The following is a 27,476-nucleotide window of genomic DNA, read 5'->3' as shown; positions in this document are numbered from 1 at the left end:
AGAATATGCAGATGTGGCGAGCCTCAAAGAAACGGGTTTCAATTGTTTGAAAAACAGTCATATGTCTTTTCAGAATTTTTTCCCACAATATTTTCAGCATTCTCCCCAGAGAAAAAAAAAAGAGACCACTGTAAGTATTTAAAAGGTACAGGGGGAGTGGGGTGTCTTCCTATGAAAATGAAAGTAATACAACAAATTTCCAATTTGGAATTAGCTCATAACCAAATAATATACAATGACGCTAAAAGAAAAGCGGAAGAAAGTCTTTGAAAAACCATCCAAGTTAGAAATTAGGGCTTTTTTCATTTCGGTAATCAATTTTTACATGCTCCGGACATGTCCAGCTCTGGTTACTACATTAAAAACATACTAAATACATTGCAAATAAGTAAAATAACCACTACGAATACATTGCAAAGGTAATAAAGTTTTTAAGCAGTTGTTTTAATGGTTCAGGCTCAAGAACGCAGAAGAAACACCCTATTAACCGATATTTCACTGTATCCGATTATTATATATGTGAGCACGAATTATCGAAATAATCAAGTATTCAGTAAATTATTGAGAAATTGGTTTCTCAGATAAAAAAGAAGACGAAAGTGAAAAAATATGACCAAAATTTATATGTATGGAATTAAAAAGCAGTACATTTTTTTTTTAAACTCGTCTTTTGCGGGTACCGGGTGGAAAAAAAAATCGTCCGTAAAAGAGGGGTGACCATTAATCAGGAGTTTAAAATGCATACTTTTCTTACACAAGGGGAAATAACTATTTGGCCATAGAATGACCGCATCTGAGAGATTTTACTATATTTACAGTCAAAACTAGGGGACAATGAAAAACGAAACTAATTTATTTTGACGCACACAATTACCGGATTGAATCTCATTATAGAAAACAACAAAATTAAGAAAAAAAATTATCTAAACCGATGATATTAACTGCGTAATAAAACTGAATTTTGTTGCAATGGATTTTATCAAAATCAATAATTTACAATATAAATTTATTTTGAAGAACAAATAAACATATTGCTAGAATATGCATCAATTTAAAAATTAGTGTTTAAACTAAACAGGAGATGTCGATAACCCATTTTTTTAGAACTGATTTACGGTCTGAATTTCCGTGATTCTTGTGAAGAATTATGAATTTTGGTTTATGAATAAAATATGCACTTCCATCTCGAAGGTCAAAATTACGGGAAAATACGGGAATGTCCATGATCAAGTTGGAGCATCAACCATGCAATAAATCTTATTTTCAGCGTCAGTTATAACAAAACAACAGACAAGCATTGCCTTAATGTGGTAAAAAAATGCTTTAATTCTAAGAATTCCCAGGGAAAACACCATAAAAGAGTAGCAAAAGTGCCGGAAACATGTCGTTATATCCGAGGTCGATCATTGACGTTCAAGGACGGTATTTAGAACGAAGCAAGGTTCATTGGTATTATTTCCTATGGGAATCAGTCACGACCGACAATTATTGACGTTTTAGCCGAGATGTCGTTACAACCGGGGTCGTTATAACCGAGTTCGACTGTACTTCTGATCCTGTGACTGTCGAGCTATCCGACATCATCCGAGACTATCCATTTCCATGCGTGATAATGTTGACACGACACCAATTTTTTTGAGACAATGTTTTTAAAATAAAATTTTGAGAAAAAGTCAAGACACAGAACCTGATTCGGTTCTCTGTGGTCGCCTTGAGAAAAAAAAAAAAAATCGAAAATAGTCCTTTTGGGGGAAAAAGTCCCCAGACGGATTCCAATTATATACACATGGTTACAGTAACATGTAGCGAGCGGACGGAGTGAATTAGTCTCTTGAAGCAGAACTAGGTATGTGTGTGTGCGGAATTGCCATTCGCACGCATTATGTCGTGATGCTGTTTGATTTATTGAGCCGTGTTGGTGGAGATTTGTGTGGATTGTCAAACGGCATTTTAAGTGGGCGACGGAGTGCGAAGATGTCCGGTTGTATCTGTTTCCGCGTCGTCATTCACCGCTAATGTTACGGTCATTCGTTTCACTCTATCTTCGCGCGGCTATGAACGCGACATATCCACACAAACGGAATACCAATATAATTAATTCCTTTCTCTCTCTCTCTCTCTCCCATTTTCCTCTTCTCTCCGCGACGATGTTTCTGTAATAATTCCTGTTTCTCTCTCTCTCTCTCTCCGGAGAAAACCGTAACAACAACAACTAACGGAGGAGTGTAACAATCATCCGGAGGAGGCACTTCTTTTAATTAGTGCTCGTGTTTTATCTCGACGACCCAATCGTGTTTAATTTTGTTCTCGGTTTTGTGTTGTGTCGTTTGTCGCAAATAATTATCCTACATTATTATGCGATTGATTCCGTGGGGATAGGAATGTTAACATGATTGAAGGATTCCATGTTTCAATATCGTAAAGTTTTATGTTTGAAATTTCAAATCGTATCAAAGCAGGGATGATTTCGGAGAGTGTGGGCCACGCATTAGATTTAGGGAATTTAAAGCAAGGGTGCCCAACCTTTAGGGGGAGTGTGGGTCATTTAATTGTATTGAAAACGTATCGTGAGCTACTTAAGTGATCTGGAAAAGCGCCGCGTGTCATTAAAGGTGTCTGTAAATTTGAGGCGGGACTCTTGAGTGATTTGGAACTGTGTTGTGGGGTTACTAAAGTGATCTGTGAATATGCCGCTGGTTACTAAAGTATTCTGCAAATGTGCTGCAGGTCTCTTAAGTCAAGGGTTCTCAACCTTCGGAAGCCCGCGGCCCGGTTCATTTATTTTTTGTTAGTGAAAGGTTTAGTCATACACAGAACTAATGGAAAATAAATGGGTAAAAGTGAAAGTGAACAACTTACGGTTCAATTTTTCAGGTCCTGATGTCAGGGTTTGGTACCGGACCGCGGCCCGGTGGTGCTCAAGAAACGCTGACTTAAGTGATCTGGAAATGTGCCGCTTGGTTCATGTTTACAAGATTGGATTTGAAGTAGCGGGCAAGATCGGATTACACCAACGGCCACATTTGACCCGCGGGGCCATGGGTTGAGTACACGTATTATTTAAAGGATGCCTTTCGCTGGCTACTTGAGTAAAATAATAATAATTTGGGAATCTTTCATGCCCCCCCTCCCCGGTTTGGTAAACGGTCCTGGACAACGATTCATGACTTCGAATGGGTTTTTTTTTTTTTTTTTTTCATTTTACAGTGAAACTTTTAAATCAAAAACTAACGTAATTTTTTTTTCCTGTTGAGACTTATCTACGTTGGCTGGCTGGACAACCGAACGACGGACGACGGCTCAGTGAAACTTATCTATGCTAGATAGTGTTGCAATTTCATCCATAGTCACATTGGAATCCATAGGTGAAGAAACAAGAAACAGTGAAAGGGCTCAAGTTTGGATAAGCTCTGTTCAAACTCCTATCAAATTAAGAAAAAAGCGACCGAACAATACTGGTGTGAAAAATCATTCACACAGTTCATTTTAACAAATTAAGTTCGAGGTCCCGTTCAGATCAGAGGACTGCGAGGGTCATTTTTATCCCTTGGGCCATGGGTTGAACCTATATATATATATATAAACTAAAGGACATTTTTAGTCTTAAGCGGCACAAAGAAATAGCAGCTGTCTTACTTCGAGATTAAATTAAATAATCTTTTTATCCGGGAACATCGGAACTGGTAAGTGATGAATTAGAAAACCCTTGACCATAAGCGCTGTAATCTGTGTGCTTAGTCTCCTTGACCTCCTTCACCCCTAAAAACTTTGTACAAGGACCGAGAGCTTCCTCTCCTCCCGTTATTCATAAATATACAATCTTCTGCAAAATACATTGATGTCAAAGCAATGCATAATCATCGATTAAATAATTTCGAACTTTCCACAGAAAGAAAGACGCTGAAAGATCTAAGGACCTCATTTAGCCCATTTGTTAATATTTTAATTGTTTTTTTAGGGTACTTCAACGCCAGTTGAGGGTTCCCAGCAAAATCTGCTTGATCATTTTTCTCTGACTAAAAATCGGAAACTTCCCTGACTTTACTCCTCTTGAATAAAGAAATATAACTCAAAATCTTAATCTTCCTAAATCTTTTTCCAAGTTTCAGTTTTTACCATTCACGAAATTTTTCCTTGAGTTTTTTTCTCCAAATATTTGCATATTTCCCTGACTTTTGCCACATATTTTTCATTGTCCCCTGACCATTTTTCATTTCCCGGATTTCGAATATTGCTGGGCACCTTGCAGCTATTGTCCTCGATTCGTATCGGCGTATTCGTCCTTGACCATCAACTATGGATCAGAAAATTGTTTCACATCATGTTTTTACGCAATTTGCCGATATCCAAAAATTAATCTAGAGTAACAGGATACTTTTCCTGAAATCTACCGTACATTACTTGAAAAAAAAAATAGTTTTGCTAATTGATAAAAATTTGCGATAAACAATAATGTTGATCAAATAACCCAGATTAGATAGCGAACGGCGCTGCCCGAAATAATTTTATAAGGCCAACGCATTAAATGAGATAATGATGTAAACCGATAAAGCACGCGGTGAGTGAGCGCGAAGTTTCGTACAAGTAGCTTTCTAATGATGGCCATAAAGATCCCCATTCAAAACTATCATGATGTTCTTTTTCCACACACCGAACTATATTCGGTCCAACAGCTATGACTCAAAACGATGGCGTAAGAGACCTTTTTCTTTCTTCTCGCTGTTGCCAGTTAAGAGAAAAGAAAAAATGAAAAACCGGAAGAGACTAATTCGACCAAGTCATCCTATCGTATCAGCTGGGTTTGAAGTCAACACCACGAAGCAATAATAATAAGATTGTGCCGCAGTTTTAATTATACATTAACTCAGCTCCATGAAGCTTTAGATGTTGTCCCGTGGGAAGATAAGACTCGGGACTGCTCAAGTGGGTGGATGTCAAACAACTCCAACAAGGACCCAGCAAAGAAGAGGCAGACACGAGGCGTGTTTTTCGAATTTTTGGACTGTTCGATTGGAATAATGTTTATTCATTTGCATTACATTCCCATGGAATATTTATTCCCGTCGCCACCGATAGTGAATTTGTTCACTTGTGCCATCATATGGTCCGAATTTCAATTCACCTTCTTAATTAATTTCTTAAAAACCCATGATTGTTCTTATTTTTTGCAGCTGAAAATACGGTGAAACCTCTCTGAGAGAGAGCAACCCTTCTTATTTTTTGAAAAAGGATATTTCAAACATAATGACGGCCTTTAATAAAGTGAATTACAAGCAAAAAAATCAGAGTAGGCTGTGTGTCGAGACGTTTTCAACGCGAATACGTAAATTAGTAATGCATTAGCGACTTTGAATTGTTTGGAATTCCCACACATAGGCCTACGCAGAATTTTCTCGAGGGGGGTTTTCAAATTTTTTTTTTCCTTCTGAAGGGGAGGGTTTCAGCTTTTTCCTACAAAATAACACTATAATCTTGGCTCAAAAAGGGGGGGGGGGTTTAGAATCACAACCCTCCCCTTTGCGTACGCCGATGTTCCCACAAGTCGCTCTATCATCTCAAATACTTTTCAATGTTTCAAAAACAAGAAATTAGTCATATCTCTGGTTATTAAAAAAATCACAACGTTTGGACCATAAGTTTTTTTTTTTTTTTCAAATGTTCCTACATTAGCTTTTATTTCACTATATTCTTCTAGAACTTGCTGAGACGAATCCAATGGCACCACGCATAAGTTCATAGCGGACCGGGGTTCTAAGCTATACCAATTTTCGATGCGTGACAACGGCAGTTTTCGTACTTCTTGTTTGCGACACTTTTGTGTTATCTGATAATTTCATACTGGGATCAGTTTCTTGTTCACTAGAAACTTTAAATCTTCATCTTCCGAACGAAACATTCAACACTATCTTCGTATGTGTTTTCCGGAAGTTATTTAGATTCAAAGTCTGACCTATTTTCGTAGACCTCAAAAATCACGCCGATTTACTCACGTCAAAAAAGTTGTATTTCGCCCTACAAAGGTTCAGAAATAAATGATTCACATCAATCTAATATGTATCTGATATCTGTACAGCAGTGTCAGAAAAACGCTTGCCATACTCCCTCCGCCCCAAAAGAAAAATATTTTCCCCAGTACTTCTGTACATCTTAACTCCTTCATAATAAGTTCATATATTATAGTCACAGCTTCCGAAATAGTTCAACATTCCGGCAATATTGCTCACTTTGGAAAACGCCGCTATACAGCGTAAAAAATAAATTTTATGTGTGATTATATTATGTGTAAAACATGGTGTCTAAATTTTTTTATCGAATAAAAATTTCACAAGTTACTGCACCCCATACGATTTTTTACGAACTTTATATTCTTGTTAATAAAATTTATTTTGTATTGCTCAATTTACACTTACTATTAAGTCAGCAACAATTTTTTTTTTTTTTGCAATAAAACTATTCCATACACATTTGCCCTCATATTATGTCAAACTACATCGATAGATTTACCTCAATATCCCCCCTTATCTGCCACGAAACGTCTACATTCCACAGATGCAGAGCGATAGGGCATCTGAGCGAAACATTTAAATAATAGCCATGTTGCATGAAATTACTCCCCCTCCGTGTGAATGTAAATCAGAGAAAAATGACACTATTTCCTCTCATAAAAAAAGTGTCTTAATAAAGGACGTCGGTAGTCTTTTAATGGAGGTAAAACTAAGGTCTATTATAGAAAAGCTGCTCTGAACGAAGGTAGCTCTTTAGAGAGGTTGCACAATTATTATTAAGCAATATATAGAATTTAAGAAAGATGCTATGGATAAATTTTTATGACACTCACCTGTGGTGAAGAGGACGATTGCTTTCAGGCAGCTGTACTCCGCAGCGTCTACGTGTAGAGCTTTCAGTTTTTCAACCTGTTCCTGAAAGATTCGTATGTGGTCCATGAAAGCGACGACCCGGTCCGCGGCCATCGGCGTCGCGTGTAGCCCGGCCGCGGCTAGTAGAGGTGCCACGTGCAAGGGCATGGAGCACTGGGAAGCGTTCAGCACAAACAGCTCGCTCCACACGAGCCTCAGCAGGGCCACCTGGTCCGTTACCTGGAGTTCCGGGAAGAACGGTATGTTCCTCGCCCACTCCACAGCACTGAACAGTAGCCTTGCGGCGAGCTCGCATATGTTGTCGATGCCCATTATGTTGTTCGGTTGCATGCACTGCGCGTACCTCGACGGAGGGTAGGGCTCGGCCCTCAGCAGCAGCGAGATGAAACTAGAGAGGTAGGAATGTCCGTTGATAGCGTCCCCGTTGCTAAGAGTCATCTGGCCGGGCAAGCTCGGGTGCTGACTCGGGGGTACCCGCCCCCGCTGGACAGCTGCGGAGGGACACAAAAGACAGCATGTAGGTCCAAATTTACGACATACTTCACAATTCAAAAATTGCATACTCAACATGGTGATATTATTCCGAACCAACTCTCAATCATACAACATGACAAATGTTAATTTTCACTGGTTAGTAAATATCATCAATATAGAAAGATTATGCAAAAATACTAGTACAGTAATAGTCACAATTTCTGTTTAACTTTAGACTCATTTCTTTGTTTCCTAACGCATACAGATAAAGAAGAATAACCACAATAGAGGTCAATGAAAGGAAAAGATGGGAATAACTATTATTCTCCTAAGTCAATCCGAATCATTTACAACCTGTACTCGGTAGTAATAATCATCAGGTGAGATTAAGTCAATGATCGTTTGAAATAAATCACTATAAATTTGTTCGTTTTGTTTCAATGAAAATTTTCACAAACGTGGCGTTTTCCTCAGATGGAAAGCACTTTAAGGAACTAAAAGTTTGAATTTTCAACTATCTCTGTCAGTTTTTGTGTTCACGTCGTGTAGCACTGAATTGAATTTCACCGAAAGTTTTCACTAATCTAAAAATTTACTATATTTGCAATCAGAAAGTCAGTTTCGGTTTGAAATTCGTCAGAAAATATCATGAGGTCCATTCTTTTTTCAAAGAAATTCAATCACTGTCTGTTAGAAAATTTATCAGATAATATCCATCATATTCAGAAAAGATCAATCATTCGAATCAATCAATTTTAATCAAAGAAATCACATACTGTTTCTGTTTGAAATTTTTTTTCAACAATATCGATCTCATTCAAAGAAATTCGATCATATTTCTGTTCGAAATTTCTCAGACAATATCAGTCTTATTCAAAGAAATTTTACCATATTTTTCTTCAAAATTCCGTAGACAATATCAGGCTTAGTCAAAGAAGATCGATCACGTCTGCTCCAAATTTCTCAAACAATATCAGCCTTATTCAAGAAAATTCTACCATATGTCTGTTCGAAATTTCTCAGACAATATACATCTTACTCAGACAAATTCGACAATGTTTTGCTCTAAATTCCTCAGCCAATGTCAGTCTGATTTAAAGAAATTCGACCATATTTTTTTTTCAAAATTCCTCAGTCAATATCAGTCTTATTTAAGAAAATTCGATCGTATTTTTTTACGAACTCCTTCAGACAATATCAGACTTAATCAAAGAAATGCCATCATATTTCTGTTCGAAATTCCTTGGATAATATCAGTCTTATTTAAAAAAAAATGCGATCCTACTCTGAAATTCCTCAGAAAATGTCAGGCTTGATCAAACAAATTTCATCCTATTTCTCTTTGGAATTCCTCAGACAAGTCTAATTCAAAGATATTCTCACAATATCAGTCTTATTTAGAGAAATTCGATCATACTCTTTTTCGAAATTCCTCAGACAATATCAGGCTTGATCAAAGAAATTCTATCATATTTCTGTTTGAAATTCCTCAGACAATATCAGGCTTGATCAAAGAAATTCTATCATATTTCTGTTTGAAATTCCTCGGACAATATCAGTCTTATTCAAAGAAGATCATATCTGTGATCAAAATTCTCAGATATTTCGTCAGCCTTTCTCCAAATCCAGAAGCAGCCAATAGCACGTGGTTTCAGCCTAACATTCTGATCGCTTCCGATCAGAATGATTCCGGGGGAACACGTGGGGAGAAACTCTGCAAGATGAGACTCAGATCTCAAGTTTTCAAAACTCGAAGGAAAAGGAGGGAAATAACTTTAAACATTTTCTCTGATAGACATCTCGAATTAAATAAATTTTGAGAATAAGAATCAGGCCGTTGAGAGCTCAGAGAAATAGAGAAACACTCAAACGAATGTTCCGTTTGATATGAGCGGCGGACGAACCCGAACCGTTTCGGGGCTTCTTTTTTCTATTTCCAGGCCGCGCGCAGTGGCAACAGCTCCCAAAAGCTTTTCGTCCGAGAAACACGACTAAAAGTATGTGGCCAAGGAGAAAACAGGAGCGTCGTTTCCAGGACCTCCCACTCCCTCTTTCACTGCCTCCCTCTATCTCTCTCTCTCTCGTTTTTCCCCTGATTTCTCCTTTTTTTCACTCTCTCTCTCTCTCATCTCTAAATCATACTTCTCTCACTCCCTCTCTCTCTATTCGCATATCTCTACATTTTTACAGTTTTTTTTTAACAAGGAGGACAGCAAGCAGCCGATGTTTTTGAGCTTAGTATGCGATAAAATCAAGGACCAGACGGTCCTGAAAACAGATCGTCGTCGGAGAAGGAGGCAAGAGATAGAGTGAGAGGGGAAAAAAAACCGTCAAAGAACATTAGTGGAGCTTAAAACGAGCAAATTTGGCTTAAGAGAGAGAATTTAAAGATAGGAAAAAAATATATAAAATAAATAAAATTTTTTCTCAGGAAAAATTTTCCAATGGATTTTTGCTGCTCTTTTTTCCCGTCTTCTAACAGCGAAACAAAAGAGATTATAAACATGATCTAGGTAGTATAAAATACATATATTTTGTCTATTTTTTTCCTTAGAAAATAAGATTTGGATTTCATTCTTCGAGTATGTTTGTTCCTGCGGGAATTTTTTCATGTAAATCTAAATTATATGAATGCCATGAAGTTTTGATAATATGTATTGACTTATCAAAAACGTCTTTCAAACATTTCTCCCTCACTATATATGCAATATAATATCATTAATTTTTTTTTTAATTTTTACTATTTTGCACAAATAGAGCTGGAGGCCCGGTGCAGAAAAAAAAAATCCGGATTTCTGCAGTTATTTTATGTGTATGTTCATCAATAAAGTTTGTTTATAATGCTAATAATTAATGCCTCTCTCTCTCTCTCTCTCTCTCTCCTCTCTTGTTTTTCCTGATTTCCCCTTTTTTTCACTTTTCCCTTCTCATCTCCAAATCACACTTCTCTCACTCCCTGTCTCTGTAGTCGCATACCTCAACATTCCTTTTTAAGTTCATTTTTTTCACAAGGAGGACAGTAAGCAGCCGTTGTTTTTGAGTTTAGTATGTGATAAAATCCAGGACCAGACGGTTCTCAAAACAGATCGTCGCCGGAGAACGAGGCAATTGATAGAAGTAAAAAAATCCTTCAAAGAACATTAGGAAAGCTTAAAATGAGCAAATTTGGCTTAAGAGAGAGAATTCAGATAGGAAAAAATATAAAATATGAAATAAAATTTCTTGTCTCTGAAATTTTTTTTTCTTCTTCGATGGATTTTTATTGTTCCACTTTGCATTTTCTAACAGTGAAACAAATGAAATTATAAATATAATCTAGATGGTATAAAATACGTATAGAATGAAATCCCGATACAGTCGACGCTCAATATAACGACCCCCTTCGTCCCGTGGAAAACGGATGTAATATTGGGAAGGTCGTTACATCGAAAGTAAAACATATATGATAGTCGTTCTATGAAAACGTTTGGGACTTATCCTACCGGTCTTTGTAATGGAATGGTCGCTATAACGTGGGGTCATTATGACGAGCGTCGACTGTATAATGATACTCTGCGGACCAAGAAAAAATATCGTTGTAGAGGGACTATCATTATATCGAGAGTCGGCAGTTCAAAATTAGTGTAGAAATCTCTGAGCAAGGCTTGGAAAATATAGTTGTAGAGGTATTTATCGGTTTATTGAGTATCGTTGTAGTGAGATAACATTGTATATTTTATATCTATTTTTCCCATAAAATAAGGTATAAATTTCATTCTGTAAGTATGTTTGTATCCTGCGGGATTAACTTTCAAGTACAGTAAATAGTTGACTTGCCAAAAACATCTTTGAAAATTATCTTACTCTTTCACTGTAATAATATCATTAATCTATGTTGAAAATTTTGGTTATTTTTATAGAACTGGAGTGAGTCATTTCTCGACCAGAAAAAAATTCCTGCGGCTTCCTACAATAGCTTTACGTAAGAGTTCATCAGTAAGGTTTGCAACAATGAACACTTATAAATTGATACAATCCAGTCATTTGTTTATAAGTCAGGATTGAATATGCAGTCGATGCATTTCAATTTAATTTTAGGACCTGGTAGCTGCATTTTTTCACACCTGCCTATGGATAGCTCTGCGTATGAATTAAAATTATTTACGGTAATTAATGTTCCAATATAATCAGTATAATGATATAAAGACTTGAACATTGCGGCTAAGATCAACGGTAGCGATTATATAATTCTATTGCATTAATTAAAGTTATATTGAATAAAAGAACATTTTAAACATGTTGTAATTTTGAGAGTGGTTCGAACAAACCATAATATGATACTACTCAATTAAAGAAAACGTTTTTTAAGCGCTTATAAGCAGTAAAAATGTTCATTTTTATATTTAAAATCATTGGATTGGGGCTGATAAAAGTCCCGTTTAACATACTGAATCACTGATTATGCAAAAAAGGCATTAGTCACGAAAAATATATTTTTTAGAAAACAGCAAACAAATTATCCTTTTTTCTGAATATATTCTAAAACTTTATCTATGAATATATGTTACTCGGCACCACAAAATGATGCCATATTTCACATATAGTATTTAAAAGCATGTGCTGAAGTGGCAATGTTGAAATGGAAATTTTGCGAAAAATAATGACTAACGCCCTTTTTGCATAATGCGATTAAAATATAGTTACTTTTTTTCAACTTATTAATGATTTCCAAGACTCATATATGCCGATTTCCATCTGAAATTCTTTTAAGATAATTTTTCTCTACTTCACCGTGGAATCCTTACGGCTATTAGTGTTTTATTATCGACCGTGTTAATATGTCTATCCGTCTACTCCCTTGTTGTTCACGGCCTTAAAATGAAAACTTTTCATTGAAACTTTGTTCTAACATATCCTGTCATCTCTCATGAATCATTTCCAACTACTCTAAATGATAAATGTCGCGGCACACCTGTCGACGATACTCCCAACTTCTCTCTTTCTATAGAGAAATAATTATATCTGCTCTATTGCCCAGTTGACTCGTGATGAGCCTGAAAAGAGTGTAACCTCTAAAAGTCGAGATGCACCGAGGGACTACATACATACTAGTATATACCAGGCAGATAGTGACGGAGGTCTGCCCGTCTGTTCCAGCCCATTTACCATGCACTGAATAGCTACACTATTTTGCTCTTTTTTTTTTATATCCACTTGTTATTTCTCTCTTTTTTTTATATATATATTTTCTCATCTTGCAGTATTCTATTTTGATTGCGTGACGTCGGACCTCTCTCTCTCTCTCACACACATGTGTTGGTTGGCGTTGCTCATACTGACAATCGTTTTGGCCCCTTCTGTGATCTCTAATCGCCACTCCTCGGTTATCACAGGAGCATTGAACTGTTGAATGGCAACCACGAGATGCTTCTCTGCTTGGCTTGTCTTCTTTTTTTATATATATGTTTTTAATGTGTGTATATACGTACGTAGATACACATGGTATAGAGATGCCGAACAGCTGAGAGGGGGATTGTTTACGCTGGTTTACTAGCGCTACTATTTACTGCGTCGATCATCAAATTCTTTTTGCTTCCTTGTGGAGAAATTATAGCTTTTGTAGTAGTTTCGTGCTTTTTTATTTCCGTATTTTTTTTTCCGAGCACTTTATTTTTAGTTGTTTTTTAGTGACCCTGTTCTTTTTTTTTTTTCTTTTGAAACTGACCAATATAATTTGAAAGAAACTTGTTCGTTTTTGTTTCTTGACCGTTGCGATTTGTGAAATATTTTTTGGGTCGCAGTTATAAATTATATACGTATCAGAAAACAAATTATTCTTCAGGGCAGCCATTACAGAGCCCCGTAATAAATGAAAATTATACTTATTTTTAGATACGTACTTGAAAAATATATACATAATTTTTTAATAATTTTATTATGGATGCATTTTTTATGATTGAATGGCATTTATATGTTATTCAGGTTTAAGGAAAGAATGAGTTTAAAAATAAAGTTGCAAGTAAAATAAATAAAATTATTAAAATTCTATTTGATTTTTTAAATTTTTTTATCAAGATTTACCCAATTATTAATACTTAAATAACCGAGAAAAGAACAAAACACTACGAAAAATAATTGTAATGAATCATGAGTTGCAATCTGATTTCTCTGTGGAGTACAGTAATGTGAAATTGAATAGAACTACTTTGACGCACACATTATGAATTTTATTTCAATTTAATTTTAAAATGTATTGTCTTACTTCTTTAGACATCGTTTACATTCTGGTTGATTTTTCTCATGAAACGGTTTTTACTCATAATTTTTAATTAGAAATTCAGACGTCATTACATCTATATATTTCAATATCTTCGCAAATAGACTACAAATAGCTTCGCATTCATTCGGAATCTGAGAAATATTTTTATTCTTCAATCAAGGATCTGGATTATATTTTATTGAATGCAGTTCCACTATTTGGAGAGTTTTAAACGAATTATTTCGTAAGAAAAAAAAAATTTCCAAAGATTTGAATGAAATAATATTCACGAGTGTTGAAACCTATAGATATTAGTGAGGTCAGTCACACAGAAAAGTAGGCGTGATGACCGCGCCTCTATACTATATGCTGTACTAACTCCTACCCTAGTTTCGATATACTCAGTTCGTCCGGAGCAATTGACCATTGAATTTGAGTGGCACGTTCTGTAGGGTAGCCATCCCTGTGATCAAATAGCAATTTGCTACTGACCCTCGTCCAAAAAAAAATGCATGTATACATATTCAATATACGGTAAATCCGGTTTAGATTGACCACCCAAGGGACTCAGCTCTACTGGCCACTATACACAATAAAACTTTGGCATGACGTAACGGATAATTTAAACTGTTGACACTCAAGGGTTTCACTGCATATGTTTCTCTTGAACTAATAGTCATTGAAAGAAATCGCTCATGGGACTGTGATTGTGAAATTTTATCGATTTGCTTGTCTTTTCTTGATAGAAAATAGAGATTTGTACAATTTTATTCGGCCTACGTCAGAAACGAAAGTCAGTGAAGTAATAACGGTTTATCCAACCGTAACCGTCTTCGACATTTTTTTCCTCTCATAGCGTATTTTACAAACTAATAACCGATCCACTTGATTGATTATAATCATTTCCCTCAAATTAACCTATTTGGCTATTCGCTGTAAGAGCTGGATGGATGGACTCCTTTTTTTTTTCTTCCTTTTCCTGGACATGTCATCCTAATTACGTCATTTATCTAAGATAATAGATTTCGAAATTGCGGCTTTGAACATATAAATCCGTTTGGATGAAAGGAACTAAAAATTTAAATGTCTGTCTATCGGTGGAATCAAAAATTATTCCATAGCGGCTGCTTCAAAATACACGTAGTAGTAGTATCATTTGATGAAAGCGATCTCATTAGATAAATAGCCATTAATTAGACGAACGCGACGGGAGAAAAAAAAAACTGGAGTGAGGTTCTCGTTTAGCGATTAATTAATTAAAAAATAATAATTAGCCGGTCGATTAATCTCTTTTTAACAGCGACGTCTCCTCTATTTTCTTTGATGCTTGATTTTGAAGAGTAAATATCGTATAACAAGATTCTAAAAGAGAAGAATTTAAAATTTTATCCTAATTCTTTTGACTATATCGTTTATCAGTATTTTTACGTTAATTTTTTTTAATTGAAACTCTGGTTTTCGTGGATATTTAAAATGTGAACACGTGTTAAATTTTCAGTGGCTTTTCTAACGTTTCTATTTTTACAATCACCTCCAGATAATACGCACTATTGATTTAGCATGTGTGTCAGTACGAGCATCGCCAATCATGTCGAATTTTTATGTTTCGTGAAGTTGGAAAATTTGATTTTCAAGTAATTAAAGAAATGATTCTCAACAGCGTGCCGGCCGCGGCACCAGCTTGGGGGAAAAGATATTTCGGAATTCTATCCAGTGTGAAAGGATTCGTCTTGAAAGGAATTCGTCGAAGTGCCTCTAGAATAACCTGGTGTGCCGCGAAATTTTTAATACACCAATCTCATACCCAAAATTGCCGTGTCAACGCATGGGTCCACCCGAAACGGCCCGGGAGTCCTCGTGATAATAAGATAATACTTTAGAGATTAAGCATGTAAATTGATAAGCAGGTATTTATTGTCCGATAAGGGACTTCAGAAAAATCAATTTGCTCGGTGGCCCATGGCGCTCTTAAAACTGTCCTGATTCCCAATATAAAAATATTAGAAATCCTTAATTTAATTTAAGCTACAATAATAAGTATTAGAAAGCGATATTATATTATATGTATTATATCTAAACCTAATTTTAACGCAATTTCCGCTATTAAATTCTCTATGTGACAATAAAGTTTAATATTTATTTGAAATAAAAAATTCTCATATCTTAATAATTTTTCCACATTGGAATATTTTTTTTAATGATTTACGGTTAAAATAAATTTATATCAATGTTTCATTTTCACACTGAACTAATCACTAAATAATCACGCTTGACACATCAACAACAAATGTAAGTGGCACAACAGACAATATAAAATCAAAAAATAATCATAACTGCTTGCCGCTGTATGAGATAATTAGGAGATTTGATCAGATATTCTTAGAACTTATGATTTTATCCCCATCTTTCTGAATTATTATTAGTTGATAACGAAGTTATTATGTGACAATGAGTATTTCAATGACGGTGCTGATCCTGCCGCACCAAACGCTTTTTAGTTTTTGGAAAAAAATGCGTGATAAATGGTGGTCAGATGGAAAAGTGGTCAAGATATCCGCATGGGCAAGGGAAGTATTTGGCCATGTCAGGCATAATATAATGTAACCATTAAGTTAATCTTATGTCTGATGGCAGGGCTGAACTATATCGGGCAAAGGGGAGATACTACACACTGTGGTTAACAGGAAAGACATATTTTAGGTGGTGGGGGGGAAGCAGGAGAATCACGTTTGTCCACCCCTTCGTAAAAATCACAGTTGTGACCCTAGATCCAAAACTTATTACGCCAATATAAAATTGATTCTGTGTGTGTCTGAGTGTGATCTGTACAAATCTACAATTTTGGACCAATCTTCGCCAAATTTCACATATATAGCAAACAGGACCCGACTTGAACGATAGGCTACTTTGAAAGTTGGTCAGAATAGGGCAAGTGCCCGAAATGGGAGGAAAACAATCGGGCGACAATGATTTCTCGGCCTCTACAATCTTTTTTGGAATGTTTACTTTGACTACCGTGGTTCCCAAACAATGAGTTTCGGACATGTTTGCTCCTTTATAATGGTTTATCATGTTTTCTTATGGTTTATCACGTTTGCTCCTTTATAATGGTTTATCATGTTTTCTTATGGTTTATCATGTTTTCTTATGGTTTATCATGTTTTCTTATGGTTTATCACGTTTGCTCCTTTATAATGGTTTATCACTTCTTTAATGGTTTATCACTTCTTTAATGGTTTATCTGCTCTTTTAGAAGTTCCTCAGGAATAGTAACGTCAGGGTGTGTTTGGTTTAATAAAGATTTGTCACTTCTTTGGTACTCCCAGTATATAGGGCATTGCCGTCTTAATGCATGGGTTCATCCGGGTATGAGCTGGGGCCCTCAAGTGTAAATGGGAGCCTCATGATAATGAGACCTGATTAGGATTTATAGTCAGATAGGGAGCCTTAGAAAAATAAATTTGCCGGGGGGCCCATGAAGCCCTGACATAGAGAAAACCCGGGCAGAGCCGAGTATTTTCGCTAATACAATATATTTTAGCTAATTAATCAAACCTGCTTAACTAAAGCATGGGGGAGAATTAACTAAAATCGTGAGAGTTACCTTAGTTCTGCTCTGCCTACGGCCTAGGGGTATGTCCCAAAGTTATTAGACGAGATGGGGTAGCTAATAAATTAATTTAATTTTATCACCACATATTAACTAACATTTTTCTGTTGTTTAAAAATAATTGATTTGCATTCGAAAACCATGAATGAGGGTCCATTTGGAAAAATGGATTCTTCGAGGGGGGAAAATAAATGTCTTTTGTGCCACTTAATGTTATTTTCTAAATAATGTGAGCTGACCTGTGCACCTACCCTCCCGTCTCATTCCCATCTTGAGGCATTTCTTGAGCCTGCAGTACTGGCACTGGTTGCGGTGGTGCTGGTCGATCGGACAGTTGCGGTTGCCCCGGCACGTGTACGTCAGGTTGCGCCGGACGCTCCGCTTGAAGAAAGACTTGCATCCCTCGCAGGTGAACTGTCCGTAGTGCTTGCCGCTGGACTTGTCACCGCACACGACACACTCGACCTGTTGCTGCTGGCCGTTCTTGTCCGAGCTCGACGGCGTGCTGGCCTGCGGCGGGGGCCCGTTGTGCGGGTTGTGATGGTGAGGCGGCCCGGCACCCATGTCCTCTCCGGCGACGGGATCCCGCCACGGAGTGACGGCCAGAGCCGCCATATTCAGCCCGAGAGCCGTCACTCCCGGGTCGGTGGGTCCCAGTACTTGCAACAGGACCGTTGTTGGCGTAAAACGTTACCACGGATAAAAAAAAAAACAAACAAACAAGATTGAGGACGGGAAAAAAAGTTTCCCGCTTTTGATGTCTCACTGATCGCTAGTCCGGCCAACGGGACATTCTTCGCAAACAATCCTCTCGAGAAACAACCGTTTCATAATAACAATCCTTTTCTAACGATGTCCTTGCGTCACGAGGTAAAAACAATCAAAAGTCGAGATTAGTAGTTTCCACAGCTAAGTTCCCTGGGGTCAAGTAGGTCAGTCTTGACCCTCAGACACAAACGAGAAAAAAAAACCAACAATAAAACGCGACACAAATAATAAACACGTCGAATATATATCGTCGCCGCCGCTGTGGCAATGCGTCGTCAACAAGCGAGAATCGAGACTTCTTCACCCTACGACACTTCGTTATTCACTAAACTGAATGGCAGAAAGAGCAAAGGAGTCTCTCTCTCTCTCTTCTCTCACTTGGGGCTGTTTTCCATCGGGGAGGAAGGAGAAGGCGGCGGTGATGCTCGTCCAGGGCAGAAGGGTGTCGAGAGACTGGGGGCGGAGAGGTAAGTGGCGGATCGGCTAGTCACGTGAACAACCGATCCGCGCGCACACACACACACTCACAACTCCACAAAGAAAGATAAAGAGAGTGGAGGGGGTGGGGGGGGGAGGGAGGCCAAAAAAGAAGAAGAGCGGCTGAGAAGAGTAGCCACCACAAACTTGAACCGGAGGGCGCTCGCTCTTCGTCGGCGGCGGCGGCGATGGCTGCGCAACCTGCTGCTGTTGCTGAAACCAGAGCGCGTGACAGGTTCGACCCCGCCGCGAGAGGGGCGCTCGCGACCATCGGTGGGAGGAGCTTTCGACCCCCTTCTCTCTCTTCTTTCCGACTCTTTATCCCACCTACTCCCCCGTTTTTTATTCTTCTCTCTCGGCATTCCATTCTTTCCCATGCCGGTGGAAAAAAAAAAACCCCATCTTTTTTTGTAGGATGATGATAATAGAAAGATACACAACGCGGTGCGCACGCAGCCATCTTTATGGGGTTTTTTTTTTTAGATTTTTCGGGAAAAGGGTTCTTTTTTTTGAGTTTTTCTAATCTCTCTTTTCTCTTTTCTTGGAAGATTTTTGTGAATCTCTGCGTGAAGAAAGTCTTGGAGATTTTTTTTGTTTGTTGGTGTGTGTATGTAAGTTAAGCTACCGACTTGTTATTCTCTGGAGGAATCCCAGCTGAGAGAAGGTCGCGATCTCACTTTGATCCTTTGAGACTTCTTTTTTTTTTCATTGTTGAATGGCGGGGATTTCGAAAACTTTGTCGTTGGAGGCAAATAATAAATTAATCTTCGCTTCGAGATGTGTTTATTTGCTTTATAACAGGTGGCTGTTGTTGTATATAAATTGAAATTTCGTACCTCATATTTACCTTGGTGCACTCATGTGATTGACACTGCCCTCCCGCGTTTGAGGTCAATTTCAAATGCGGAAGAAATTTATAAATTTGGAAAAACTAGAAAAATTCAATAACTACTTGTTTAAAAAATTTTTTGAAAGAAAATTTCACGAACGTGTAAAATAAAATTCAAAAATTATATGATAAATTAATGAAGAAAATATGAAATCATAAAAAACATAAAAAATATGAGATCATAAAAAACTAAAATATGAAATTATAAAAAAATGGAAAAAAAACATGTGATCATAAATTACTGAAAAATATGTATAATCTTAAATTTTTCGAAAATTAACAATTAGAAACTTAATTGAAGAAAAAATTGTGATTATAAATTGCATTAGAACCACTTGTTACAAATTAATTATTTTTTGAGTTTGACTAATCTTTTTTCTTTTCATTGTGTGTATGTAAGTTAAGCTACCGACTTGTTATTCTCTGGAGGAATCCCAGCTGAAAGAAGGTCGCGCTGTCACTTTGATCCTTTGAGACTTTTTCCATGATTTTTTGTATTCTATTCTTTTCTTATTGTTGAATGGCGGGGATTTCGAAAACTTTGTTGTCGTCGTAGGAAAATAATAAATCAATCTTCTCTTCGAGATGTGTTTATTTGCTTTATTACAGGAGGCTGTTGTATATACATACAAATTTCTTACCTCATATTAACCTTGGTACACTCACCTGATTGACACGTTTTTATCTGATGTAAGGTAAATTTCAACGCAAAAAAAAAAAAAATCAGAAGTTTCAAAGATTATAAAAATTAAAAACCACTTGTCTCAAAATTTTGTTGAAGCGATTACGAGTGCAAAAAGTAAAATTTAAAAAATACCGGCAAAAAGAACGTAATCGTACATTTGAAGAAAAATTGTGCTAAATAATCTCAATTGAAACCACTTGTTTCAAAATTATGTAACAAATACCAAAAATTAAATGGAAAGTTAAAAATGCCTAATCATAAATTTAAAAGAAATTAATGATCAGCAGTTTACGTGAAGAAAAATTGTAATTATATAAATTGGATTGAGGCCACTTGAATTACGGGATCATAAATTTTGAAATAGATAACCACCAGAAATTTAATTGAAAATAATATTGTTCTGAATACATCGTAACAAGGGGTTCTGAATATAAAAAATAAATTCAAAACTTTAGGAGAAAAATACGTAATCGCAGGTTATAAAAAAATAACAACCTGCAGTTTAATTGAAGGAAAAATTGTGATTTTTTAATTGAATTTTTTTGATTAATTGATTGATTTGTTTAAAAATTTTATTGAAACAATTGATTGCAAATGGAAAAAAAAATTCAAAAATTACTGAAAAAAAAAAAACGTAATCATTAAATTTGAAAAAAAAAATTAACTAGAAATTTTTTTTAAAGAAAAAAATTGTGCCAAATGAATCGTAATAAGTGATAATGAGTATAACAAGTAAAACTCCAAACGTAACTGAGCAAAACATGTAATCATAATTATTTTTCTTTAAAAAATTAACAATCAGCAATTTAATTGAAGAAGAAAATTTGATCGTAAGTTTAAAAGAAACTTGTTTCAAAATTTTGTTGAAAACGTGTTTACAAATATATAAAATAAAAGTAAAAATTTACTGAAAACAAAATACGTTATCATTAAACTAAAAACAATATTACAATTTAATTGAGAAAAAATCTGTGGTTATAAATTGAATCGAAACCATTTGTTTCAAACTTTTATTGAAACAAATGATTGTGGACATATAAAAATTGAAATCCAAAAATTACCAAAAAAAAATGTAGTCATTAATTGAATGAAAATATCAACAGCGAAATATTTAATTAAAAGAAAAATTGTACTAAACACATTGAATTGAAAACAATGTTTTGTTTATAAATTTTTCAAAATAATTTTGACACGCATTTTTATAATTAAGAATTTTAAAATATGTGTCAAATAATTATAACAGTAAATTATAATAGAGAGTAATATAATTATAATTGTAATTTTTTATATTTTTTCTTTTTATATACAAAATTATTTTTCTATTTTTTTAATATAAATTTATTTTTCATTTGATTTTTCGGAAATTAAATGCAGTAAAACCTCTTTTTCGGACACTGGTGGGACAAAAATAATTCGTCCGTAAAAAAGGGGGTGATCGCGTTAATCAGCGGTTTTTAAATGCATACTTTTATTATACAGGGGAAAATTACACTTTTGCTGTGAAAGAGGGGTGCCCGTATCTGAGGGGCGTCCATTAAGAGGGGTTTTACAGTATTTGAAAGTCCATCTCGAGAAATGTACTTTGTTTTTAATATACAAGGAAAAAAAATTCCAATACACAAATTTTACACACTATCGTATGTAATGATTTCTATAATTAAACAAACTGAACTAATCTATAATTTTAACAAAAGTAATAATTTAAGTTTTAAAAAGAAAAGTAGGTTGAATCATCTCTATTTTCTTTTTCAAATTTCTCAAATGAAATACTTAAATCGAAGTAACCATACACAATACAGTAAAACCCACACAATACAGTAAAACCCTCTCTTTGCGGTCACCCGTGGCACAAGAAAATACGTCCGTAAAAGAGGGGGTGACCGTTAATCAAGTGTTTGAAATGCATAATTTTATTATAAAATGAATAAAATATTTATTATACAAGAAGAAATTATTATTTGGTCGCATCTTAGGGGTGTCCGTTAAGAGGGGTTTTTACAGTAGGCTACTCATATAGAAATTGTGCGATTCGGTAATATATTGAAAGAGAAATCAGCAATATAGTTAACAACAAAAATATGCACCGAATAACAAGAAAAATCGACTCTGGTACTCATGGGTTCTGTTATCAAATGTTGTCACTGGTAACGTAATTGTGAATTGTGTTGCTGTTATCATTACCCTCGTTTTAATCTCTGATGACGGCATCCAGGTGTGCCAAAACTTTTTTTTGTCAGGGTTTTTTTTGGTTTTTATATTTCTGTAGATAAATTTCCCTTGAACGATGTTTACAATTTATGTAATAAAAATGACAATTTATTTTTTGTCAAAAAATTTCCTTTTTTCGGATAATTATATTAAATTTATTTTTAAATCTAAATTATATTTAATTTTAAACTATGAATAATTACTTATTAATTAATTCAAATGGTTCAGCTAAATATATTTGTAATTATAAGTAATTCAAGAATCTTGTGAGAATGAATACCGACGACAATACGTATATTTGGTTTGTCTTGAAACGTTCACACGTATTAATTATATGGTTGATATTAATAACAATATAAGCAATTATTAATATTTTAATAATATTCACAATTGCTCATATTATTATTAATATAAATATTAATACAGTCTTAATATTATTATTGAATGATTATAATAATTAGAAAGGAAACGCATGGGAAAACCGTAGTATTTAAATGCCGATTATTATGATTCGATTTGTTTTCAAATATCATTTCAGAAAATCAAGAAAAGTAAAATTTTTAAAGTAAATCAATTATTTTTGCGAGCAATCAATTTCAATATACTATTATGTCTCCGCCCCCTTTATTTTGGATCTTAGCCCCTATGCTGGGATCTCCGGTAGGCCCTAGGCCAGGATATCTCACGGATCCTTTTCAAAGTAAATTTGTAAGATAAAAATTAAAAATAATAATATGATTAATTTCAGGTCCTATCCGTCCGTCGCCCCAAATCCTCACATGGGAGAACTGAATATGCAATACTTATATGCTATAGTCGTGTTTCTTCAACATTGAAAAGATTATTTGGAATTCTTTTCTGTCCCCCAGTTCTTGTTTTCTTCATAATATAGATATTTCAGACGATCCAATGAGAAATAAAAAATAAATAATTTTTATAATAAACTGTAATAGAGCACTTTGAGAAACAATTTTCAAATACAGTTTTCTTATATCTCATTTTTTGTTCATTTAAATAGAAAAAGAAACTCATAGAAGCATATATACATTCCGTTCAGTGGATACTGATTATAACGTTCCCACTTAAGACGCTTTCCCGCGTAGTACTATTTATTCTCGCAGTCCCAACTTTTATTGGTACTCATCCAGATTTCCCAATTGAAGCGTGTTTTGTCTTACTAAGTTTTTTCATGATGGTATTAGGATTCACTGCATTACCCTCCGCTGTTCTTATCTCCATCTCTGCCCCCCATCATTTATGCAGTATAATGAACATGAGCATGACCCGCCCAACTAAAGTTTGAGACTGACAGGGCTCCAGCCGGGGCCGGAACAGTGCTGTAAATTCCCTATAGTCGGGCCCGTGGAAAGCCTGACTTGGGGCCCGGCCAAAGATCCCAGGGTAGGGGCCCTGCTCCAAGATGTGGGGGAGGGGGCATGTACATGAGCGTAAATCTGAAACGAGAAGACATACGGGGTGAAAACAAAGTACAGTATTTAAATTGAATCACTGAAATATGCAGAAATGAATTGACATTGGTATATTCATGTATAAACCGGTGTCTAGGTTTTATGGATTGGAAATTTAATTTTTACATTTACTATATCTATTTTCAAATTTCACCGATCCATGAATACAGTAGAAGTTTGTAAAAACGACAGTTCGCAATCACGAAGGAAATTGTTATAACGGACTTCTAGTTATGAGCAATTTTCACTTTTTGCTCTGTCAGGATATAAAATTTTAAAAAATTGCTGCTTTATCTGCATCAAAACATCCTTTTAGATCATTTTGTTCTAATATTAACGAATAAGCAGGACTCTAGTGATGAAATTAATTTTTGGTCTCGCAGCAGTTGATTCTGTGAGACATTTTTTTCATAGAATTCCGTATTATCAAACGGATTTACTAGGCAATCTGAACAATTAAAATTCTCAATTATCGTATTACTGCTCAGTTCCATATGGCTGTGTGTTCTCAACATTTTTCATCCAATCGGAAAGTTTTTCCAGCACAATTTTTTTCAGTCATTCGGAAACGACTTTAAACTGGGAGTTATGTTCTGGTGGTCTCCTAGTCATTTTGAGAGACAAATGACGAATAAAATCATCAAAAATCCTACGAGTATAGAAAGAAAGCTCAAAAATAGAAAGAGGAGGTTATAAAACAATGAGAATGGACACGAAGTGATTGCAATTCCTCAGAGTAATTTTCACGAAGATCATGTGCCTGCCATGGGATAAGAGTTATCTTAGTTCTCGAAGAGAAAACTAGCATTTTTGAGAATTTTTTGACGTTTTTAGTGAATGCTTCCTAATTTAAGCTCGCTATAACAATATTTTTTTTTGCATCTTCAACATTAGCTATAAGACAGTCACTTGCAAAAAAACTCGTCATAGCGAGATTTTCGTTATAAGTCAAACTCGTTGAGTCGGACTTTTACTGTATTTCAGTCACTAGCCATACACTGTTCAGTGTATAGCCATGCCATATTTTTTTATTTAAAATTTGAACAAACATAATTCGTGTGGAAACAAATTAAAAAATTACTTGTAAACTTGTAGAAGGTGATTCATTAAAAAAGGTGAGTTTAAAGATTTCTGTTGCGCAGTCACCATTTAAGGCTTGGTTTACAGGTAGGTATCTATAAAAAAAAAGGCTATTGAGTAAAAGCCCGTAAGGTTCACACACTTTCAAGCGATCCTTTCCAATAGGGTCGTCGTTGATTTTTTCCTTTGCCTTTTTATTGCCATCACGTTTTTTCTTAAAAACAAACTGCTTTCTCTCTCTCTTTAGATATATATTTTTTTAACTGCTCACCTTGTATTTCAAATTGGATCTGCGTTTAACGGCGATGTGCTTTGGAACCTTTACTGCTTAGCACTGCTATTGTAACTACGTGGAATCTCATAGAGAATGGGGGGGCCCCCTGTTCTCTCTCTCTCATTCTCTTGTATAAAGCCAACTCCGCCTTCTTTTTCCAAAAAAAAAAAGTCCTATAAAGGGCCTAGATTTCCCGTTTCAAGCTGGCTTTTTATGGCTATTGTTATAAAGAAGCCTTTGGAATGCAGGTAGTTCTCGTTCTCTCTCTCTCCCTCTAGGTAGATACCCCGGTTGGTTCCTATTGTGAAAGGGCTTTTATACCCCCGCTTCTCTATTTCTAATCCCACCTCGGGTGTGTTATATGTGCATAGAGTATATATATCCAACCCACCCAAGGGCAAAACGTAAGAAAAGACCATATATATATTTCTGTGCATTGAAAAATACTAGCTAGAAACAGGAACAATTTCTCATTTTATTTTTACTTTTCGTCACCCTCTTCTTTTTACGTCTGTACGAGGCTTTATTACTGACGTTTGAGCCCGAGGTATGTAATTTTAGTTAGAGTATAATATATAGAAGAATTTCACTTCTTTACTGTGAATGAATTAGGATTGTATGGTGGTTACAGGTGGCAAAACCTACACTTACTTTTCAAGGTGAGTTTCCAATCTAGTAATTGCTCAAAGTACTGTAATAGCTTGTATTGAAGAAAACTTCTCAAAAGCATAGAAACTTCTCATGAAAAAAGACATTGAAAGCTTTAAACCACAAAGGCATTCAGGAAAATCTCTACGTTAACTTTCATAATTAATATCAAACTTCTCTGTGTTCGCACAGTTTATTAAGAGAGACGAATAGGCATATTTGATGACGTGATGAACTTAAATTAGTTAAGCCATCCAATTAAGAAAAGTAGAATCAACTTACATTTCTTAGGAAAAAGTCACCATGCATACTAAGACGGGAATCAAACTCCTTGAAGACATGGCGGGCACCGGCCGTCAAGCGGGACTTTGCTTGGTCCGCTATAATTAAACATTGGGCAAGCTGCACAAAGCCATCATAACAAAACAATATTTAGCATGCTTTCCGAGATTTTTTTTCCGAAGGAGTGAATGAATGAAAATCACATGGAGAGAAAGCGGGAGTTGGATATCGTACGGTGGGTGATGCATAACCTAACTTCGGGCTCCTTCAATGGTTTGGAAACGTGTCGCGGGCCACTTCTGTGAAAGGTAAATGTGCTGCGGACCACTTAATTGATTTGGTAATCTTTCATGGACCTCTCGATAGGTTTGGTAATCGGACACAGGACAAAATCTAATACAATGTTCCATGATTTCCAATTCCTTATAAATTGCTGTTTAGCAATAAAAAAAATTATAAATCGAAAAACTAGGATAATTTTTTTTGCATGGGAACTATGTGAGTTGCAATTTAACCCCATTCATCAAACGTAAGAAAAGATTGTATTCAGTCAGACTGTAATATAGAAGATTTTTCGCTTCTTGCTGTGACTGAGTTAGAGATGTTGCAGTGATCACGAGAGTGGCATACCTACATTTACTTTTCGACGTTATTTTCCAAACTAAATAATTGTTCAAAGTGATAGTTCGCGTTGGGGGAACTTTTGAAAAGAACTGAAATTTTTCTGTCAGACGTATATATTTTCGTGCTTTCAATACCTTTGACGTATTAAAAGCACAAAAGGGTAATTGGGAAAACCTGTGCGGTAATTTTAGTAATTAATAACTATATAATTTCTATCTTCACACAGTTTATTAAGAGGGACCAATAGTTGTGATGATTTAACAAAATTAAATAAAGCAGTCAAGCAATTTTTATGTTTCGCATGGGCTCATCCGCTCATGGCATAAGAGCCTCAAGCATGCCCCCCCCCCCACAAGGATGGGGCTAACAGGGTTCCATTCCGGGGCTTGGGACGATTGTCATCATTTTTTTTTTCATATTGTAAATTCAATATAGTTGTAGTTGTGCTCATGAAAAAGCAAGGTCTGTTAAAATTTCTGGGCTAGGGTGCCCTGCTGCAGGGGGGGGGGGGCATCGTCTCAAGTACAAGGGGGAGGGACTAATGACAGTGAGATCTGATTACGATTTCGGGAAATAAGTATGCAAAATGTTAGGCATACATTTTTAGCCAGGTGAGGGGTCTCAGAAAAATAAAAAAATCACGTCACCCTGAAGTCTCATGATCCCCCTGACGAACCTGTGCAATTCTTAAGGAAAAGTCACCGCACGTATTTAGACTATCACCTAACATCTAACTCATTGAAAATATGACGGCCACCGTCTGTGATAAAGGACTTTGTTTGGTCCGCTATAATGATACATTGAGCAAGCTGCATAATGTCATCATGACTAAGTTACCCAGTGGTGTGATTTTGATTGGCTATTTAATCTTG

The 27,476-nt window shown here is 35.8% G+C and overlaps 1 protein-coding gene across 2 annotated transcripts in view; it reads right to left on the bottom strand.

Moving 5' to 3' along the window:
• svp (COUP transcription factor 2) overlaps positions 1-18,615 on the bottom strand; it is a 132,341-nt gene extending 113,726 nt beyond the window's left edge. The window contains exons 1-2 of one of the 2 annotated variants that reach the window (XM_089240816.1): positions 17,440-18,615; positions 6,839-7,369 (exon numbers count right to left, since the gene is read on the bottom strand). In XM_089240816.1, coding sequence (XP_089096942.1) covers positions 6,839-7,369; positions 17,440-17,815 — 907 coding nt within the window. In that variant the 5' untranslated portion in view covers positions 17,816-18,615. The remainder of the gene's footprint in view (positions 1-6,838; positions 7,370-17,439) is intronic. The other variant, XM_089240817.1, reaches the window with a different exon arrangement.
• Between the last annotated feature and the right edge of the window lie 8,861 nt (positions 18,616-27,476).

The sequence above is a fragment of the Pholcus phalangioides genome, unplaced genomic scaffold, assembly GCF_987345545.1.
Source record: "Pholcus phalangioides strain wild (caught in Gottingen) unplaced genomic scaffold, Ppha-v1.0 ptg000013l_1, whole genome shotgun sequence".
NCBI classification, from domain to species: domain Eukaryota; kingdom Metazoa; phylum Arthropoda; class Arachnida; order Araneae; family Pholcidae; genus Pholcus; species Pholcus phalangioides.
The sequence above is the reverse complement of the archived record's forward strand: the minus strand, read 5'-3'. Positions and strand labels throughout refer to the sequence as shown.